Consider the following 22637-nt stretch of genomic DNA (forward strand, 5'->3'; position numbering starts at 1 on the left):
AATATTTTTTGCTTCGAACTTTTGAAATTTCAAAATTCGTAAGCCAAATCAGACCGAAAAAACAAACCGGTCCAAAGAAAAACCCAACAATTTCAGGTTTACAAAGCGCGCAGTCTTTTTAACTTTCAAAATTCCAATTAAAACCCCACCGCAAAATCAAAATTTGAAATCCGATTCATGAGAAGGTCACGTGCGTTCCCCAAATTTGAAATTCGACCAAACGAACGCGACAAACCGTTTCAAAAATTAATAAAAAATTAAACGCTCCAAAAATCACGTCAAATCAAACAGCGCGAAAAGCAGAAAATTTTGAAGCTCCTGAAACATGGCGCTCTCCCTTTCTTTCTCAAAACTTCAAAGTCTTCAACTTCCTCTACAAATCCCCATCTCCCCCCTCGCTTTCTCACACCTTCATCTCTCTCTCTCTCTCTCCAAGCCACAGCGAGTAAAGTCCAAAGCTCGGCACTCTCGGAGCAATGGTCTCTACCACTGTTGCGGAGCAAGTGAACTGCAGTCGGATCACCACTCGCGCAGCTGCCAAGAGGAGGGCGATGGCACCCTTGACGGAGGATAACCATTTGGCTAATAAGAAGCGCCCGGTGCTCGGAGACGTTACGAATGTGGTTAGCGTCGGCGTTTCAGGGAACTCTAAACGGGTTGAGCTGCAGAAACCGAGTTGTTTGACCGAGAAGGAAAAAAGGGCCGAGGCGGCGCGTGAGTTGGAGGACCCTCAGCTTTGTGGGCCGTACGCCTCCGACATTTATGCCTACCTCCGCCGTTTGGAGGTACTGAAAGATCCCACCTTTTTCTAACTTTTCAATTTCTTCACTCGATAATTAGACTGGTGCCGGACTGTTCGATTCGATATTGCTATTGGGCTAGGGTTCTTGGGTCCAATTTTGATAATGGTAATTCCAATTTTGATAAATCCTGCAACATTTTGGATTTAATCTCAATTAGGGTTTATGTTTTGTGAATTGGGGATTTTGGGTTTGCCATATACTGAGTAGTTGTTGTTTAGGCGGAGCCGAGAAGAAGACCGATGCCTGATTACATGGAGAAGGTTCAGAAGGATGCAAATGCTAACATGAGAGCAGTGCTTGTGGATTGGTTGGTGGAGGTTTCAGAGGAATACAAGCTCCTCCCAGAGACTCTTTATCTCTCCATTTCTCACATTGATCGATTTCTCTCAATGAATGTCGTCCACAAGCAGAAGCTTCAGCTTCTGGGAGTTTCTTCAATCTTCATTGCCTCGTAAGCCTGCAAATCTGTGGATCTGTTCGCTAGGTTGCCTGATTGATTCTGTTTCTTTTGATCTGAAATTTATGATGCTTTTTTAACTGATAGGAAATATGAAGAGATTGATCCTCCTAATGTGGATGAGCTCTGTGACATAACTGAAAATACATACAAAAAAGAAGAGGTATTTGATCTTTTATTTTTGGTTTTATATCCGATGGTTGTCTCTTTTTGCAACAGTTTATCAAGTAGATACATGTGCTTTATACTAAGTGGTTTTTTGGTGGTTGTAAAGGTGATCAAGATGGAGGCTGATATACTCAAATCCCTAAAATTTGAAATGGGCAATCCGACTACTCGGACCTTTTTAAGGTAAGGATGAACCTGACATTCAAAGAACTCACTCTTTTTGGTACATTATTTTGGTTTCCAAGCTTAAATGACTTCGGCTGATTGATTTGCCCCTTTGGTGAATTGTTTTACAGAAAATTCACTGATGTTGCTCAAGAGAGTTACAAAGTAAGCTTTCCTTCTGTCCTGTAACATATATATGTGGATTTGACAAGTTTATGGTCTCTTGTACTGACTGGTTGACTGTTTTGTGTGGTTTACAGACTCCCATTGTGCAGTTAGAGTTCTTGGTTGCCTACCTTGCTGAACTGAGTTTGTTGGATTACAAGCTTGTCAAATTCCTGCCTTCTTTGGTAGCTGCGTCAGCTGTTTTTCTGGCAAGATTTATGACTCAAACAAAAACACATCCTTGGGTAAGGATTTGATGAATTACTTATGTTGACTTCTATTGTTCCATGTATGAAAAGCAATTACTAAGATACATTCATTCATTTCAGTGTCCAGAGCTGCAACAGTATACTGGATATAAAGCAGCTGATTTGAAAGAATGTGTTTTTGCCATACATGACATGTGCTTGGGAAGAAGAGCAAGAAATTTGAATGTTATTCAAGAGAAATACAAACAACCTAAGGTACTTTTATCAGAAATGTGTTTGACCTTCTCTTATTTTCCAAATCTTGGAAACAGTGGTTCTAATGGAATCAATTTATTTTTCGAATGCAGTTCAAACAAGTGGCACATATTCCTTGCCCTCAAGAAATACCAGTTCATTTCTTTCAAGATCTGAAAGCATGAAAGAGTGATCTTTTTGGCAAGGTCTTATCCAGTGTGATAGGAAGATCTGGCTTTTAAGTTGTATTTGGCGAGCTTAATGAAAGGCTGGTAATGTGGCCGATTGCCATTTGTTGAGGAGATGGCATTTTCGGGCCATCTTGACCAGTTGCACTTGAGTAAACTTCTCCATGGTAGACTTTGGACAAGCTGGTTCTGTACGCATCATTTGTAGAATCAACACTGAAAGAACTGTGATGCAGGGTTGTGGTCTAGCACTGAACCAAGGGGCCATTCCATCCCAAATGTGTTGCAATGATGTGTGCATGGGATCTAATTGTCCAAGCCAGCATTTTTGAGCCACAGATGGAAATGGAACTATACACATGAGCAAGAGCGTTGCCTTGTCAAACTGAACAGCCAGCCTTGCCCTCTTCAAGCCTTCTCCCATTGATGAAACTAATTTAATGATCTCCCAGAACAGAGGACAAGAATGTTCATGGCTTATGCTCCCTTTTGAGCTTTGAAAATTATGTTTAGATTATAGTGGTAGACGGTATTTCGTAGGTATAGAAGTGTTAGTGATGCAAATTTGCAAGTTTGCTGACTTCGAAGTAAAGTTTGGTTGTATTGAGAATTGAAAATCATGAGCTATTACCCAACTATATTTCTCCATAAATTATCTCAAATTTTAATTACATGGTACATTTGAAATTTTTGTAAGAAATACATTGAAAGATGGAAGTGCGAGTTTGTTTAATAGGGAAAATGAGAGTAAAATAATAAATCAATGATATTTGAGATTAAAATGATTGAGAATTTATGAATGAGGAACATATCAATTGGCAACTATTTTTTTAAAATCAAATTTATTCTTTTAATTATTGGTGGTTTAATAGTAAAGAGCGGATTGTGAGATTTCATTTAAATTAAAAACTGAAGGTTTTGGGTTTGAAACCTGTTGTTGGTGTGGAAGCCAGACTTGTGGTCAAGGGAGGTTGAAATGCATCTGAGAGTTTTTCTGGCTTTCGGAAGGGTTGGATAACTGTGGCTTGCCATTAGTTGTCGCTTAAAAAAAAAAAAAAAAACTATAGTGCTTGAGAAATACAACTTGAAAAAGAAAAAAACAATTAGTTCTTTAGATTTTGATTTTTAAAAGTTTAGGGAAAGATTGGTTACTCTCACCATCAGCGTTAGGGCATACCTATAACATCTTGCCGAAATGATTTACGCATGACACTTAACTACCAATTGTCATTGGTATGGATTAACCAAAGAATTTACATATCATGCACCAATGAGGACTGGTGACAATGAGAATCAAATATTTGTTTGGGGTGACGACGACACACAAGGCAAAGATCTTACCAACTGAGCCAACTCTAATTTTTTTTGGGGGGGGGGGGGCGACACACAAAACAGGGATCTTACCAACTGAGCCAACTCTAATTGGATTTGTTATGAAGGTTAAGGAAAAACATTATTTGCAATGTGGTGGAGATATAGATTCGTCTATAATCCTCAACACTTATGTATAGAGATATACATTTCAAAATATAGAGTGGAGTACATTATTCTAATTAATTTGACAATGCTCAAAATAGACCATGATATTCGTTTTTCTCATTTTAATTTTAAGAGATTTTTTTTTTCCAAATTTTCAATTTTACTCTTCTTAATTTCGAAGTTATTAAAAAGATTTCAAGTGTTTTATTATAGTCATGAAGTTGATGGCAATTATAAATCGTAGAGGTACATGTTTCAGTTATTACGGGCGATATTGTGTATTTTATTTATGATGATTCATCGATTCAGGGGTTAAAATCGTTAATATAGCTTCCATAGTCCCCATGTAATTTTCCATTAGATAGCACAAATAAGTGTCCACTAGATTCATAAACTATAAAGAAGGATTTTGAGTTATTTTGATTTTGGTGTATGACTTTAGGATGGATGTAGATTTTATATGTAAAAAAAGAAAAAATGATGAGGTTGTAAATAATGTCACGTGGCACGACGTGATTAGTTAAAAATCTTATCGAAATATATTATTAAGGATTCTAAACAAATACTGACATGTGTTGCAATGAGATTGATTCAAAATCTTATCAGAAATCTAGACACGTGTCACTACAGAATTGGTTAAAAATCTACTCGAAAATCTATCTACAAAAATTGTACTTTCGGATAATAACTTGAAACATGACAAGGCTAGTTAAAAATCATATCCGAAATTAAAAATAAAATTGTTTTGGGTGGATTGAATTGACTTTTTAAGCTTTTAGTCTTCACCTATATGTCTCTCACATTTGAATTCACCTACAATTTATTTAAAGGAAAACTAATGAAAATGATTTCTAAACTTTGAGTTTTAATGATAAGGACAAAATAAAGGGTAAAGTGAATAATATTGTTGACTCTAAAAACTACCAAGCCTACGTGGCGCGCAGGCCGAGTAATCTATGAGCTAACCACGTCCTTCGGTTGAATGCGGGGCGTGCCAACTCGTCGGCCGAGGAGTAAAATATGCTGATGTTGTGTTGAGTGCGCGGCCGATTTTTGTGTCTTGCGATTGCGACCGAAAAAGGAACACATCTTGGCCTCTTGGGTTCTCGAACCTGAAGACAAGGTTACTATTCTTACGAAGTTTACAAATCGTCGTCGTCGGATTCGGTCACAGTGATGGTATTCGTTAGAGTAAACTCACGCCGAATCGACACCAAAGTATAAGGGCACAAATACTCAAAGCGGATATATGTCTTAACAATAAACGTGGTTTGACCGTCGGAACGTCGAACTCTAAATCCCACTTGAGAATATCCAATCATAAACTAACTCGGCGTGCAATGTGCCAAGCCTAATAAACTATAACATCTCACTTCGCCGAGAAGACTAATGAGATGACCTCGACCAATAAGGATTCGAGAATCATTTTCGACCGAGACTTAGATAGATAACCAGTCACCCTCGACGCAGTGCTATCTATGCCGACTGAAGATGCTGCGAGACTGGCTGGTTCTACGGTGACAGTGCTATCTATGCCGACTGAAGATATCACCGGTTGCTTTCACAGTGCTGTTTATCCAAACTGAAGATGTGTCAGCGAAAAAAGAAAAGGAAAAAGTTTCAAGGTTGTTGAGAGAATTTGCGCAGGGCAATTGTGTGTTGAATTTAAGGTCCTCTTTCCGTTGTCATTGCATCTGTATTTATAGTGATTGTATGCTTGCTTAGCACGGCTAGATAATTGTGCAGAGTCTGACTGCAAATCTAACTAGCTGAGATAAATCTGATCTGTAGCCTTCAGATTTCGCAACTTCTAACATAAAGCTTATCTAGGCTTTGTCATACCACATCAGAAACCTAGCTCATCTAGGCTTCTAATCTAATTAAAAACCTCCAGTAGAAAACTTTATCACCATGCAAAAACCTAATCTACCTAGGTTTCTTGTATCATCATTACCACCTAGGCTTATCATATCTCCACCAAAAGCTTAGCCTTCCTAGACTCATTGTCTTATCCATCACCTAAGGCCATCATCATGTATCCTGATCCTACCTAAATAAATTTTAAAATCCATTTTGAACTGTGCCGCACACCCACATCCGGATATCAACTTGAACTGTGCTGACATGTTTCCAATTGGAAATTCATATCTCATCATTCATAAAAATAAAAATAAATATTATTAAAAGATAATTATGATAAAACATCATAACATTATCTTTTAATAATAATAAAATGAATTACCTCTATTTCTCATCCGACGGTATGAAGTTATACTTACTCAACGGCCTTGATTGCATGGGCCAAAGATGTAAATTCGGGTCCAAACAAGTACAATGATTGACTTTTTAGTGTAAAAATGTGGTTTTTCGTTTAAGTGTAGAGTACCGGAAGCTTTTCATTAAAATTTCCTTTATTTAAATCTCTCGTTTTTTTTATAAAAATTTTGGTGTTGGTATTTAGGGTAAATTACATAGTAGCCCCTCAGGTTTGAGGTCTATTGCAATATTATACAACATCTTTAAAACATTTCACTTTCATACCTCAAGTACTATTTTATTTCAATTTCATACAATCGTTAGATTTTCCATCCATGGATCTGTTAAATGCTGACGTGGCTGCCACATATATGACACGTGGCTGCCAAATGTCTGCCACGTGGCAAATAAAATAATTTTTTAATTTAAAAAAAAAAACATATCTGCCACTTTTTTTTCTCTCTCTCTCTTTCTTCTTCTTCTTCTTCTCTTTCTCTTTCTTCTTCTTCGGGGTTCGGACCCCTTTTTTTTTTTTTTCCTTCTTCTTCTTCTTCCTCCTCCTCCTCCTCTTTCTTCTTCTCTTCTTCTTCTTCCTCCTTCTTCTTCTAGGTTCGGTCCCTTTCTTTTTTCTTTTTTCTTTTTTTCTTCTTCTTCTTCTTCTTCTTCCTCATCCTCCTCCTCTTTCTTCATCTCTTCTTCTTCTTCCTCCTTCTTTTTCTGGGTTCGGTCCCTTTTTTTTTTTTTTTTTTTTTTTTCTTCTTCTTCTTCCTCCTCATCCTCCTTCTCTTTCTTCTTCTTCCTCCTTCTTCTGGGTTCGGACCCCTTTCTTTTTTTTTTCTTTTTTTTTTCTTCTTCTTTCTCCTCCCTTCTCTTTCTTCTTCCTCCTTCTTCTGGGTTCGGTCTCTTTCTTTTTTTTTTTTTTCTTCTTCCAATTTCAGGTTTTTTAAAAAAAAATTAAAAATTATTTTATTTGCCATGTGGCAGACATTTGGCAGTCACGTGTCATATATGTGGTAGCCACATCAGCATTTAACAGATCCATGGATGGAAAATCTAACGGTTGTATGAAATTGAAATAAAATAGTACTTGAGGTATGAAAGTGAAATGTTTTAAAGATGTTGTATAAGATTGTAATAGACCTCAAACCTGAGGGGCTACTATGTAATTTACCCTGGTATTTACCTCCACAAATCCTCATCCGAATGTCGGACTCCGAGAACACTAGCACAGCTCCGCCTTAAGACCAAACCTCCGGCATGGAGCCCCAATCCCAACAGCAGCACCACCACCACGCACCAGCTCACAAATGGAAGCCCATCCTCCTCACCTCCTTCAACATATGGCAGCTAACCCAACGCATTCGGAACACCGAGAATTAGTGTCCTTCTTGCAGTGGGTGCCTAGATGTGGACTATTACTTACCTCCACAAATCCTCATCGGAATGTCGGACTCCGAGAACACTAGCACAGCTCCGCCTTAAGACCAAACCTCCGGCATGGAACCCCTATCCCAACAGCAGCAGCACCACCACGCACCAGCTCACAAAGGGAAGCCCATCCTCCTCACCTCCTTCAACATATGGCAGCCAACCCAACGCATCCGCAACACCGGGAATTAGTGTCCTTCTTGCAGTGGGTGCCTAGATGTGGACTATTACTTTCAGCCTGGAGACATTCATCAAAGCGGTTAAAGATAAAGTTGCACATTGTTATTGTTCTCAGGATCGCGTTGTGCGAGTGGAGGATTTGATGCATTACGTGCGATACTCGACCTTGGAAAATTCTCCTCCTAAGTCGAGGTGGTTTAAACTGGGGAAGAACCCAAGAAAAAATGGATTACAAGAATTATCGAAGATGACCAATGCGAGTGCAGATCCAACCATTTTCACCCATTTATGGGCTTTACAATTTGTCTATTAGAGCAATTCCACTCCTAAAGACTTTGCGCCAACACCCAACGCATTTATTCACTCAAGTGAACAGTAATAGACCTCAATGAATAGTAATAGGCCAAAGCATCTCCACCCCTAAAAAAATGCGCAGGCACCCAGTCTAAAAATGCGCTGGCACAAACGATCTCCACACCTACATAATGCGATGGCACCCAGCCTATTTAAAATGTTTTATATTTTTTAAAAATAAATAAATAAATAAATAGTTTTATTTTTGGATAAGATTTTTAACCAAATTTGGATGTATGGATGTATGGTTTATATGGACAACAAAATTAAGGATGAGCTTTTTGGTAATTTTTTTCCCACAAAAATTATATGAAAGCTTTGGTAGAAAGTGTAGGAAATATTGAAATGTGGTGTAAGGTGGAAGATAAGGGTTAGGTATTTATAGAAAAAAATAACTTTTTAATTTTTTTTTTTTTGTATTTTTTTAAAAAATTTCTGTAATTTTCAATAATTTTTAATAAATTTTAATATAGTTAATTAATTTGGACCGTTTGATTTGAAAAATATTCAAATCCAAGAGCCAAGGTGTTGTTACATGGCCAACGGTCATAATTCTAACCATTGGGCCTTTTTTTATTATTTTTATTTTTGGTGAAAAAAATGTGGACCGTTGATCTGTGATCGGACGGTCAATTTTAAAAGTCAAATTTAAATTTTTTTTTACCGTTGGAAATCTAACGGTCTACAAAAACTAGCTGTTGGAAATCCAACGACATTGAGAAGGCCACGTCGCCTCCTTCCGGGTGAAGCACAAGTGGGTTGACAGCAGGCCCCACCGCCTGCACCCTTGTCCCCTACTCGCGCCCACTCGCGAGTGAGATGCACGCGCCAGGCAAATAGCCCGGCTCCTTGGTCAGTCAATTTTGGGCTGGCCCAGGTTGGGTGCCAGGCAAGTTGCTTGGCTGGAGTGAATTGACAAGGTGCCAGCTTAGTTTTTTGACTGGGTGCTAGGCTATTCCATCTTCGGTGGAACTGCTCTTATGATAATATTGTAGGGCTGTTAATATTAACTTTCGAATTGCCACATGTTATCTTCCTTGTGTGGTCTACCATGTGGGTTGCTTCATGGCGCTGTACTCGGAGAAGGGAGTTTATGGATGTGGCTTCAACTTAGCGACAATGTGGTCTCTTGCTCTTCGTCCTTCTAAGGTTGGTCATGACTGAAAAATAGAAAAATTGCGCACAACATGGCAAACAAAGATTTGAGAATGAGAGTAAACTAACAATTAGGTTGATCTGATAGTAGTATTAGTACAAAATATATTATGAGAATGTATTATTAGTACAATTAGGGTCTATATCTAAAGAACCCTATATATTATTAGTACAAAATATAATTATTAGAATGTTAAATATAAGATAATAATATATTATTATATTTAAAGCTTGACACGTGACGAATTTTAAAAGGATTGTAGTATCATTTAGCAAAATTCAGTAGCCAGTTAAATCCCACACAAATTATTTTCAAACACATGATGGCAGGTTGAGGTGAGAGGCGAAATAAATGTATAATAATTTTTATTTCCAAACTTTAAAATAATATTGGTAAAGTGGAGTATTATTATTAGAGCAACTCCAGCGGAGGCTGGTTGCTCGGGCGACAGGCGAGGACAAAGGGCCCGAGGGCTGGTGGAGAGAGGTCCAGCCGTGTGGAGGCCGAGCGACGGTGGGAGCCTGAGCGAAGGTGGGGTGGGGAGTCGACGGGCCTGTGGCCCGAGGGCTTTGCAATTTTTTTTTTTTGTGTCACAGAGAGAGAGAGAGAGAGAGAGAGAGAGAGAGAGCTTTTGTAAATTTTTATTATTTAAACAAACAAAAAAAACTATTATTTTAATTGCTTATTGCCAGGGGGAGGGTTCCAAGGGTAGAGATGTAAATGGCAATTACTGTTCATTAATGGTAGTTACTATTCATTTAAGGCAGTTACTGTTCAATAGGGTGGATTAAATAGTGGATTGCCAGGGGGGGAGGACTCCATAGGTGGAGTTGCTCTTATGATTATTATCATCATTTTTGTTGGGTCTTAATTTATTTATTTGCTTTTCAAACGTGGGTCTTTTATTTTTGTTGGAATGGCGAGTCAAAACAAAAATGGTTCTTTACTTACAATTAAGGAATTTTTACCTTTCAAACGTCATATGTGAAATTGTTTATTTTCTTTATCATCATCTAAATATCATATAGCAAAAACTTATTTAATTTTGAAATCTTTTAGCTACTCATATGCATAAAAATAAATGAACCATTCATCTTGAAGATATTACTTACCAAAATTGTTGATAGGTTTAATACATATAAATGACTAAACGATCTTCAAAGTAAATAATTTTTTGCAACTATAATCGTTAAATGATAATAAAGAGAATGAACGGTTTCGACTATAATGTTGAACAATAAAAGTTCGTTAATCATAAATGAGTGGACAAGTAAGTCCTCGTAAGAGAGGACACGAGCATTATCCAACAGAACATTATCAAACATTAAGAATAATTTGTTTATTAATGTCTTGAAAACTTCGATAAGTGTAAAATAAAAAAGAAAAAGAAAAAAATAGCTCGATCCAAATGCCCGAATGAATATTGCAAAGAGGCGTTTTGATATAAGTGCCTGAGTTTCAACTCTATAGACTAAACATTTGTAGGTTTTAGAGATTTAATTAAACATTTTCCCTACAAATTTGGAGTCTCATCTATCATAACTATCCTTTATTTGTACAAAAATTACAGATCTTACCACTGCCTAAATTCTTCACGTCAAGAAAAAAAATACAAAGATATTAAAACAAATTTCCTACAATCTAGCTGTAAGATCCCACATTGCACAGGGGTGAAGATCTTGTAAGCCTTGTATGTATATTCCTATCTCTACCTAGTACAAGGCTTTTTAGGAGCTCACTGACTTTAGGTTTTATAGGAACTCCGAAGTTAAACGAGTTCACGCGAGAGCAATCCCATGATGGGTGATCCATTGAGAAATTCTCCTGTGAGTTCCCAGAAACAAAATCGAGAAGGCGTGGTCAGGGCACAAAGCGGACAATATCGTGCTAAGGTGGACGCGAGCTAGGGATATGGTGGGGGCCTGGGTCGGGATGTGACAATTTGGTATCAGAGCCAACTCCTGGCCGGATGTGTGCCGACAAGGATGTCAGACCCTTAAGGGGGGTGGATTGTAAGATCCCACATCATCCAGGGGTGAGGATCCTGTAAGCCTTATATGTATATTTCCATCTCTTCCTAGCACAAGGCCTTTTGGTAGGAACTCCGAAGTTAAGCAAGTTCGCGTGAAAACAATCTCATGATGGGTGACCCATTTGGAAGTTCTCTTGTGAGTTCCTAGAAACAAAACCATGAGGGTGTGGTCGGGGCTCAAAGCGGACAATATCGTGTTACAGGTCGGGATGTGGTGGGGGCCCGGGCCAGGATGTGACACTAGCTCCTTTGATTCCCTCTAAAGATAATTATACAAAAAAAAAATGATTTTCTACAATTTATTAAGGAATAAAATACCCTGCTGTTTGATTTTTTTTTTTCCGTTCAATGAAGAAATAAAATACCATTTAAGATATTTATAGTAATCCATATATAAATTTTTGTAGCAATTCATATAAGGAAATAACATCGAGAATAATATATACAAACATACCAATAAAAAATATATGTATGAAAACAAACCTACTAAAATTGGAAATAAATGTACTAGTAAACAACGTTGAAGAACAAAAGTAAATGTACCAATCAACGATATGTATAATATTAATCGTACCCATATGATACTAAATGGTACCATAATAAAATCGTGAAAAAAACCTATCAATCAACGAGAACAAAACTAAACGTACTAGAAGCTAAAACAAAACATACCGAAAGCTAAAACAAAAAGTACCAATCAACGATATGTACACCCAAAAATTAAAAATAAATGTACTAATCAATACAAAACCAATATATAATAACCAACAATAAACCTACCATTATCACTAATCAACAATATGTACAAATTCAAATGTATACAAAATAATTATCTAACAAAAAGTATACTAAATAATAAACAAACAAAAAAAATCTAAGCATCCATCATTTCAATTTTAGGATAAAAAAATGTTTTGAACGAAAACAAAAATTAAAAGAGATAATTGGATAAATATGTTGAGCGAAAAAACCAAAATTATCTCCTAAAAAAGAGTACAACACTCCTAAAATACATGAATAAAAAAAATGACTGGATAAAAAAAAATTCTCTCAACTAATTAAAGGGACAAATTTAGAAATCAATATGTAAAATTTTAATTTAGAAAATACAATTATTATTTTTAATTTAAAAAATAATAAATATTGATGTGGCCTAAGGTATCGTTTGGTATGCAGACGGGACGAGACGGAACGGCGGGACGGGACGGGACGGAACGGAAAGGGAGCAAAGATGTTCTCGGATGGAAACAAGGAGGAAGAAGAAGGAGATGGAGATGTTATAATTTTGTGTTCCACAGATGTCGAACGAGTCGTTCCAAGGGGTGAGGCGGAACGAAAATTTATCCAAAATTCGTCACGTGGAACAGCACGTTCGATCCGTTTTAGGCGCACCAAACGTGGGACATAACGCCTCGTCCCACTCCGTTCGTCCCGTTCCACGTATCGAACGATACGTAATTTACCAAAGTGCCTTCATCAAAATTCTAAAAGGTATGGATATTTAATAAAAGAAATTCAAATTTTGAGTGTTAAATCTAATTAACTCTATTGCAAAAGACACATTCCAAAATTTCAAAAATTGAACCAAAATTGAAGCAAAGGGCGAACCAAAACGTTCAGAAGCAGCAGAAACCCAAAGGCGCCAACTTTACTTTTCAAAGTGGCGCTCTCATTTTACTCGCTACAAAACTCTCCCCCCTCCTCTTTCTGAACCTCTGACCCAAAACCTCGAAACTCACAGATTCGAGCAGAGGCAGCCATGGCGGACAAGGAGAACTGCGTGCGTGTGACGAGGTCGATGAAGCGGAGGGCCGAAGCTGTGACCCCGGAGCAGCGGGCCACCAAGAAACGGGTGGTGCTAGGAGAGCTCACGAATGCTGTTGTTCCGGTGAATAAAAGCTTCGGGGCAGAGAAGCAGATCAAGAAACGCGGCGCCAAAGGCAAGGCGAAAAAATCAGTGCCCGCGAAGGCGGCCCAGGACATTGATGCGTCGTCGGATGACCCCCAACTGTGTGTGCCATATGCTCGTGACATTTATGAGTATCTTCAGAAGCTCGAGGTAAAGGGTTATCGAATTGCAGCTTTCTTTCTTTCGAACTGGAATTTATTGGAAAAATGGGAGTTGGGTTTTTCTTATTTTTGGGTCTTGATGTATCAGTGGTTCTGGTTGCACTGAAATTTGAATTAGGAATAAGGGCTGAAGTTTTCTAGTGATTGGTTTATGTGAATTTTTGATTAGTCAAGGATTAAGCTGTTTTCAGGAATTTCTGCAGTATCTGTGTCCTGGGTTTGGTTTGAAGTGGAATTTACTGGAAAATGGGAGGTGGGTTTTGTTAATTTTTGGGCTTTTTATTTACCAGTGGTTCTTCTGGTTCCTCTGAAACTTGAATTAAGGATAAAGGCTGAATCTTTCTGGTGATAGTTTATGTACTTTTGATATGCAAAAAGTGTAAGCTTAATTAAGTAAGTTTTGCGGTCTATGTATTTTAGCTTTGATTTGAATTGGCATTTGGGGTTCTTTTGGGTTTTGGGGCATCTGGGCTAATGGTGATGACGGGTTAATGTTCAGGCGGATGAAAATCGCAGACCTTCACCCGATTACATGACAAAGATTCAAAAAGATGTCACTGCTAATATGAGAGGAATCTTAGTGGACTGGTTGGTGGAAGTTGCAGAGGAATATAAACTCCTTTCTGACACTCTTTTCCTCACCGTTATGTATATTGATAAATTCCTGTCTTTGAATGTTCTCAACCGGAAAAGGCTTCAGTTACTCGGTGTTTCTTCAATGCTCATTGCCTCGTAAGTCCACGAATCAATGAAATTTTTAAGTGGTGTTTCTTGTTGACATAGATCGAAATTTGTAATCTTATGGTTAATGTGGCAAACAGAAAGTATGAAGAGATCAGCCCTCCACATGTAGAACAATTCTGCTACATAACAGATAATACGTATGATAGGGGCGAGGTGAATTTTTGTATATCTATTCCTCATCTTAGATTTTAATGTATCGCATCTCCTTTGGTTTTGTAATTGTAAAAGTTTAGTTAATACTTGTTCTCATTGTAAAGGTGTTAAAAATGGAGGCTGATATACTCAAGTCCTTAAATTTCAACTTGGGAAGTCCTACAATAAAAACATTACTAAGGTAAGAAGTCTTGGTACTGTTTTTCTTGGACATATTTATCAATATGCTTTTGAGATGCTGAGTTTGATAGCTTATTAGACTGATTAACGTTCATTCACGTTTTGGTTTGCAGGAGATTCACTAGATTTGCTCAAGAGAGCTACAAAGTAAGCAAAATCTCTCTTTCTTCTCTCTTTTTCTCTGCTACTTGGGTGTCAGTTCATGTGGGAAGCTAACAAATTGTTTAGTGGTCTTTACAGGATCCTAACCTGCAGTTAGAGTTTTTGGGATACTACCTGGCAGAGTTAAGTTTGTTGGATTATGAATGTGTTCAGTTTTTGCCTTCCTTGGTGGCTGCGTCCGTTACATTTCTCACAAGATTTATGATCCGGCCAAAGGATCATCCTTGGGTAAGAACTTGTTAGAGAACTTTTAACATCATTCAACTCAAAATATTGAATGCAATTGCTGAGTTGTTTGCTTATTGCAGACTTTGTCCCTGCAACGATATTCCGGATATAAACCAGCTGATTTAAAGGAATGCGTTCTTATCATATACGACTTGCATCGTAGTAAAAGAGGAGCGTCTCTACAGTCCATAAGACGAAAGTACAAACAGCATAAGGTATATTCAGGCTAAAATTTTAACCCTACTGATTTTGATTTAATTTTCCGCACCATAGGGATGTTCTGAATTGCGTTGTTTTCTTAAAACAGTTCAAATGCGTGGCGACTATCTCTTCACCTGCAGAAGTACCAACAAACTATTTCGAAGATCCGAAGGCATGATTGTTCGAGTACAACAAGACTAGGGTTTAGCTGCAAGATGAATCTTGGAGGCAGTTCTTTGAACTGAAGTTTGTCAAAATCCGTTCTGGTGCCGCCGCTCATGCTAATCGTTGTGATATAATTTTGTAGGGTTTCAACTCTCGATGGTTTTGCTTAGATATTCCCCACTAGGGTTTTAATTTTCTTTGGTCAGTTGGTAGATTATTTGTTAGTGGAGAGAAGTTAGATTAGCAGGTTGATGTTGAATGGGTGTGCAAGCTCGTAATGTTCCTCGTGTTTTCAATCTGTAGAAAATTAGAAATGTTGTTTATAGATCCATATCTTTTTTCCTCCTTTTGTTTCACTTGCATTCTGCTTGAAAGATATGTATTTGGCAATCCAACACAACATTTGGCACTCAAGTTCTAATACCCCGTGTTTAGATTAGACAATATGAGAAATGTTAGCAACTTTCTTAGTTACCTTCTTGTATCAATCTTCTTACTTTTCTCATCCTATGTGTACTCTACTAGCCAACAGGATCCTCTTCGGATCCTTTTGGTGAGGATTATGAGAATTTGTAAATCGTGTCTGTTTATTGTATATCGTATGATTAGTTTTTATCAGGTCTTGTTTGTATTTAATTTTAAATAAAAATATTTAAAATGATTCTGACCGCACGATGTACGATGAACGAATATGATTCACGAATCTTCAAGATCTTTATAAAAAGGATTCAGTGAGAATCCGGATTCCTCCATTAGCACTCAAACTAAGATTTTAATTATATTAAAATTCTTTGTTAGTATAATTAAAATTTAGTTTGTCAAATAGAAAGTAATTAAACTTTTAGCTTTGCGTTTTAGTGGAAAATGTTTTTAGAATGACTAAAAAATTTTTTAGTGAAATTGTTTTTGGGTTTCAAAAGTTATTTGCAAGAAGCACTTCAAGTGCTTTTTCAGTATTAACTTGTATCTTTACTAAGAGTTGATTCCAAAAGTACTTCCAAACGAGCTCAATGTTAATGTTATTTATTCTTAAAATAGGATTCCACACTTAAATCGTTAATTAATATTATTATGTGACACAAATAAATCATCCGTTTCAATATCATATTAAAAGCATACAATCCATAAATAATTGGTAATATGTGAAAAAAATTAAGAAGTTATGTTATACATTGAGATATAAACTTGGAATATTTTGGGAGTTTTATTACTCGCTACTGCAAACTATGGTGTATGTTTACCAGACACATCTGTCACATGTCCTTACTACCAACTATGGTTATTTTTAATATTAAATGAATATTTTCCAATTTTGAAAAAAAAAATAACTAACATTAAGTGAAGGACACATAGAAGATGATAAGTTGTAGGGTGAACATACACTATAGTTATAGTGTTGAGCAAAAATGCTCCCAATATGCTATGTTACAACCCCATGTCCCAAAAAATTTGATCCAGATACAATTTCAGTAGCCAGTCTTGCACCTTGGCTGTTACTTAGAGCATTCCCAGTGAGGGGCTCTATATGGGGTTGAAAAAGTGGTGGATATAGCTCATTTTAGAGCTCCGAGGAATCTTTGGGGCTTTATAAAAAAAATATCTCCTAAAGAGGGGCTATTTCTTTCAGGCTCTTTATGGGACTATATATATTTACTTATGTAGTAATTTGACTATGCGATATATATTATATATATATTTTTTGTTTACTTTTCTTAAGTTGATTTTTAGACGTGCTATCTTATTTTTTTTTTTATGAACCTTTCAACCTAAAAAAGTTCAAATTGTTACAAAGTTAGATTTTATCACTTATGAACCATCCGTTGAATTAGATTCTCTTATCTCAATCTTATCCGTTGAAAAATACAAACCTCCACTTCGCCTTCTGATTTGATTTTCAAGTACAATACAACAATTTACCTAGCACTAATTGGTAAATTAGTAAGATAAAATTTTGAAAAAATTTATTTGAAAATTTCACCCACTAATGCCCATGAACGTTAAATCAATTTGAAATTCTTTAAAAAAGAATAAAATGAGAGTATAAGTGTATTTGAAAGTGGAGAGAGAGTAATGAAATTTTGCACACATGGGTTGCTACTTTTTTTATGGGATCCATTGTTTTTTTGAAGCTAGATGTAGCTCAATTTTATGCTACTAGAAAAAAAAAGTTGCTAGCCAAAGTGGTGAATCTAGCCCTATTTTCCGGCTCATTGGGGATGAAATTTCTCACTAAAGCTTGAAATGTAGTAGCCTCGTGAAAGATAAAGCCTCCATTGGGGGTGCTCTCTTACCGGCTATGTAGAGAAAAACAGCCATTGGGCCTCCAGTGTGTGTGAAAGTATGACATTTTTTCAACGGGGTGTGCTATCCACACACCATTTTTTACTTCTCACACACCCTTGTTAATTTCTATCCGTTAGATCTTTTTCATTTCATCCGATCCGATGGTCGAAAATTAGAAGGGTGTGTGAGAAGTAAAAATGGGTGTGTGGATATCACACCCCTTTTTCAACTATAAGTAATAAAAACGACCATTGGGCGTCCAGCGTATTCGGTGCTAAGGCCCTTGTTAGTTATGTAACATCAATGTGCTAAAACTAGCCGGCTAGGCCAGTTGAGATCATCTAAGCACTAGGCGATTGATCACCGAAATGATTAATTTTTTGGTGTTTAAAAATAAGAAAGGGCATTTAAACTCGCCTAGTCACCCATCTAGCTTGTCTAGACTCGCTTGATTCCTCTAAGTTGACTTAAGTAGGCTAGGTGGGTTTAGACGGTTTGGATGATTTTGTGACTTTTTATTTTATTTTATTTTTTATATCACTTAATTTTTTTAATTCATTATCTCAATTTAATTATGTATTCTTTTATAATCTTGATTATGTTACAGTTGAGCCGCGGCAGCCGGCGTGGCCTTTTGGTTGGATTGAGCTTTATGAACTTTTTATAGTTGGGCCAAACTTGAAGTAAGAAGACTTAGGGTCGGTTTGGTATTGCTGTGCTTTGAAAAAAAAAAACTTCTTCTACTGTGTTGTGAGAATAAACAGCAGAGTGTTTGATAAACTCTTTTGTAAAAGTGCTTTTGAAAAGAAAAAAAAGCAGTATTGTAGTGTTTGATAAACTTTTATGTAAAATAGATGTGAAAAAAATACTGGTTTTTCAAAGCTGGGTTTTGCAGCTTTGTGTTTTTGGCTTTTTTCACCCAAAACTGTGAAAAAAAACTAAAGTTGAATGTTTACCAAACATAAAAAAGCTCCCAGTTTTTTTTGATAGCCAATTTTTTCAGAATCACCTCAATACCAAACCAGGGCTTAGAGCTGGTTTGGTATTGTTGTGCTTTGAAAAAAAAAACTGCTTCTGCTGTGCTATGAGAATAAGCAGATGTGAAATAAAATAGCAGAGTATTTGGTAAACTTTTTTGTAAAAGTGTTTTTGAAAAAAAAAGCAGTATTATAATGTTCGGTAAACTTTTATGTAAAACAGATGTGACTGTGTGAAATGACCAAAAAATGTATAATACTAGATATGCCATTAATTTAATTTTCTTAACAAATAAAGGTGAATTACTAAATATACTTTATTTTTTTTCAAAGCACAGCAATACCAAACTAACCATTTAATAACACTTATGAACAAAAATGGTTTCTAAAGAAGCAAAATCCCACACCAAACTAAAACCTATCTTGTTATCCAGCATTTCATACCATGCTCTTTTTGGCTTAACTACTTAGACATAAACATTTCAGTTCAAGGTTCGAAGAAAAAAACCCCGAATGGGATGTATCTAATGTAACAAAATTAACTTTAATGAATCTCAATATGCCATGCATCAAGTCACAACGAAGATCACCTTACACATATGGTAGAATCTAAGCATTTGGAAACTTAGCAACACAACATTGTCAAAGAAAATCAAGAATTTCATTCAGAGAAAAGAAAGGGCAAGTCTCAAAACAAAACACTACACTCAACATAGAGGTATCATCCTACTCTCCTTCACTAACCACCAGGCAGCGTCTTGATAATATCCAAATCACCTGAAGATAATACCAAATGACAATGTTAGCCAAATCAGTTTTTCACAGGTCGGCAAACAAATTGCTTAGAATGATACGAAAACTATGGAGTACCTACATCAATGATGCTAAGGCAAGACACCCGGAAGTACTTTCCACATGCTGTACCGAGCTCAACATTGCTGAAAACAGAACAAATGGTAAGCCAGATGAAAAATACAGGTATAGTAGGCAAACTAATTCTCATTTTATTAAAATAAAATGAATAAAAGCATAAAACTCGGGATTCTGCAGCATATATGATCATACTTATGTTATACATGGGAGCACGAAGAAAGACCCAAAATACTAATTAGTAAAAGGCATTCCTATTCCATACAGGATACAGAACTAGACGATAAATAATGGGAAGCCTTACAAGATTTAACTTTAATTATCCTCATGGTTGTTGCTGCGGTCTCTATGGGTGTTGGAATTGCAACTGAAGGAATGCCGAAAGGTATGTATGATGGCTTGGGAATAATAGTTAGCATATTGTTAGTAGTGTTGGTGACTGCAATTAGTGACTACAAGCAGTCTCTGCAATTTAAAGAACTGGACAAGGAGAAGAAAAACATAATGGTTCAGGTAACTACAATTAGTGACTACAAGCAGTCTCTACGATGAGCCTTTGCCTGTACATATCAGATGCGGCAAATGGATCACAAAGTATTGAGAATCTCACTCTTGCCTCTTCACAACCTTTCACCCAGTCAACTCAAATGTTGAATTTTGAATGATATCTTCTTTGTATTACCAAGAATAACATGCGGATTACAAGGGTGGAAGAGATATTTAAGGAGATGACAACACCCCTGCTTTTGTTATCAGTGTGCATCACCCATACTTACAAAATGATGGTGTTCGTGGCAGGAATTCCCGTCGGGGATGTTTCCTGGCCAACGAGCACACAGCTCCCCTGGAGGTTTGGCGTCGGTTGAGGGCTGCTGTCGGACTTCTGCTTTCCTGTCGGGCTTTGTCGGGCAAGTCTCGTCGGGCAAGACTCTTCGGGCAAGGCTGAAAGAGAAGGACAGCGTTAACTTTGAGAGGTGCCTTTGTGGGGCCTTGAGGCTCACAATCAAGGTTAACATTTTAGTGCTCAGGCGTGCTACTGCCATCTTCAGCATGGTAGATGTCGAATGGATGTCACGTTTTAGTTGTGAATATGCATATGCCCGAGAAACCGTGTTAGATATAACAGGTGCCTTTGTGGGGCCTTAGGTGTAGGCCTTGAGGCTTCCTGTCAAACTAAACCAGTACTTGAGCATATTATATTTGGTCTTTATGGTTGTCGGAGTCTTATAACTATTATATTTCTGATTATCCGAGTCTGAGAGGTAGAGCGAACCTAAATAGGTGCCTTTGTGGGGCCTTAGGTATAGGCCTTGAGGCTTCCCATTAGAGTCTGTTCTTATACTCAAACCACCTAGACCGCAGAATAGAATGAATCCAAATAAGTGCCTTTGTGGGGCCTTAGGTATAGGCCTTGAGGCTTCCTATCAGAATCCATTCCATGCTTAAGCGTTCTATGATAATCATGATATAATAGAAATAAAACCAAGAGGTAGGTCGATTACTTGCGCCCCAAGTAACTTCGGACTTCTCGTTTATCAAGGATTGTCGTGGATGGGTTAAGTCCACATAAAGTTCTTTTTTATGCCTTGAGGCCAAAGACTTTTAAACTAATCAGATTTACATGCCTGAGGGCTTAGGACTTGGATCTGATTTAAACACTGAAGATATATTCAAATCGGATCCAAGTACTGAGAAAGCTTTGTCATCGTGATTTTGCTAGAAACAACTTGCATATAACTGGAAATATACAACATATTGCTAGACTTTAAAGAAAGAGAAGACAAAGACAGAGCAAAGCAGGTCGGGCAAGATTAAACCTTATCAATTAAGGCTGATCGTCTTGCAGGTCCCTATCTTTGTAGTTCTGTCAAAGGTCTGAAAGCTTAGAGGGGGAGAGGGGAGAAGAGAATACAAAAGGTGAATCGATACTACAACAAGTTCGAACAAGGTAGCAGAGCTATTACAGAGGTTGGGAGAAAAGATTATCCCGCGGGGGATGAAGGCTTGGGCTGATTACAGCTTGTTTTGAAAGGCAAATCTGGCTTTTTGAGCAGAGTTTGTGCTTTTGTTTGTTTGATTGAGTGTCTTTGTTTGTTTTTCTGAGTGTCTTTGTTTGTTTGATTGAGTCTCCTTATTCCTGTCTTCTCTTCCTCCTTTTATAGACGACTCGGTTTGGCTCCTGTAGCGACAACTTTGCCCGAATGCGGTCTGAGGGTGATGACTCATCAGCTTTATTACATGTAATGCCACCATAAAGTACTTTATGGGCTGTGCAGTCTGATCAGTCTACACCACTTGGTCCTTGGGTAGGTAGGCAAGTGGCCCTTATGAATTGTATCAAGTCAGAAAAGGCCTTTTCCTGCTTTCCCAAGTTTCGGCCGGGCATTGATCTTCTATTCCTCCAGGCCTCCTTTTGGGCCGACTCCATCCTTGGGCCAAAAAATCAAGTTTTAATCCAAACAGATGGACTCAAGGAATAAACAATAACAACACTTACAAAATCCTAGCTAGTAAACACAGATAGAATACATAATCGTTGTAAACGATATAGGCACAAATAGTACTCTGCATCATTTTTGGATGACTGTCATGATAAAAAATATATATAAATCGATTGAAGGAACCAAATCTAACCATATTTTTCCACAAATAAACAAAAATTAGACAAATAAAATTGGCAGAAATCATGAAAAAAATGAAAAAAAGGATATTAATCAGCCTAAACCAAAACCGTGAACCAAAAACTCAAGCCTAGTACTAATTAAAAAGAATAACATAAATGAAGAATTTAGAAAAGAAAAAAAAATATAAAACACGATAGCAGATGGAGTGAGAGAGATAAGATACGAGCACTGACCTGGAGGTTGGAGTTTTAGAAGAGACTGCGAGAGCTTGAAGAAGACGATGAAACGGTGTCGTAGAGGGGTGTGCTGAATCGCAAAAGACGAGGGAACGTCGTAGGACAAATCAGAAGCAAAGTTCACAAATCAGAAGTAAAGCAGAGCTTTATCCTTTCTTATATACCTAAACCCTAAGATAAATAAGAAGCAGACCTTCTAAAAAAAATAATAGAGAAGTAATCAATTTTTCTTACTTCTCTCTCAATTTTTCTTGTTTCCTCCACAAAATCTATTTTTTTTCCCTTAATTAATTTTTTTCCACAAACCATATCACCTTCCCCAATTAATTTTTTTCCCTATCCTCCATCCCCAATTTTTTTTCCCGACACCCAAACACTCATCCCTTTGCTCTCCCCACCCCTCTTTCACTCTCACTCTCCCATCCCCAAATTTAAAAATCCAAACAAATAAATAAGGAAATTTTAGACAA

At 37.1% G+C, this 22637-nt stretch overlaps 2 protein-coding genes and 1 long non-coding RNA gene across 4 annotated transcripts; 2 read left to right on the plus strand and 1 right to left on the minus strand.

The window, feature by feature from the left end:
• The first annotated feature begins 291 nt into the window (after nucleotides 1-291).
• Nucleotides 292-3041, plus strand: LOC126633382 (cyclin-A3-2-like). The gene is made up of 8 exons (XM_050303967.1): nucleotides 292-785; nucleotides 1022-1254; nucleotides 1348-1423; nucleotides 1535-1611; nucleotides 1725-1758; nucleotides 1854-2003; nucleotides 2088-2222; nucleotides 2315-3041. The coding sequence occupies exons 1-8, from the start codon at nucleotides 477-479 to the stop codon at nucleotides 2384-2386; spliced, it is 1086 nt and encodes a 361-aa protein (XP_050159924.1). The 5' UTR covers nucleotides 292-476; the 3' UTR covers nucleotides 2387-3041.
• A 9823-nt stretch (nucleotides 3042-12864) lies between these two features.
• Nucleotides 12865-15651, plus strand: LOC126633381 (putative cyclin-A3-1). 2 transcript variants are annotated; one of them, XM_050303965.1, is made up of 8 exons: nucleotides 12865-13333; nucleotides 13844-14076; nucleotides 14166-14241; nucleotides 14346-14422; nucleotides 14535-14568; nucleotides 14650-14811; nucleotides 14892-15026; nucleotides 15119-15651. In XM_050303965.1, exons 1-8 carry the CDS (start codon nucleotides 13034-13036, stop codon nucleotides 15188-15190), a joined length of 1089 nt encoding a protein of 362 aa, XP_050159922.1. In that variant the 5' UTR covers nucleotides 12865-13033; the 3' UTR covers nucleotides 15191-15651. The 2 variants fall into 2 exon arrangements, with proteins under 2 accessions (XP_050159922.1, XP_050159923.1); XM_050303966.1 differs by having other exon boundaries at nucleotides 12866-13333; nucleotides 14662-14811.
• Nucleotides 15652-19076: 3425 nt separating this feature from the next.
• LOC126633383 (uncharacterized) lies at nucleotides 19077-22637 on the minus strand. Its single transcript, XR_007627044.1, has 3 exons — nucleotides 22165-22637; nucleotides 19308-19705; nucleotides 19077-19214 (listed from the first exon to the last, which is right to left on the minus strand). It is a non-coding gene; the product is annotated as an uncharacterized LOC126633383 (long non-coding RNA).

This window comes from Malus sylvestris, chromosome 8 (assembly GCF_916048215.2).
Source record: "Malus sylvestris chromosome 8, drMalSylv7.2, whole genome shotgun sequence".
NCBI classification, from domain to species: Eukaryota; Viridiplantae; Streptophyta; class Magnoliopsida; order Rosales; family Rosaceae; genus Malus; species Malus sylvestris.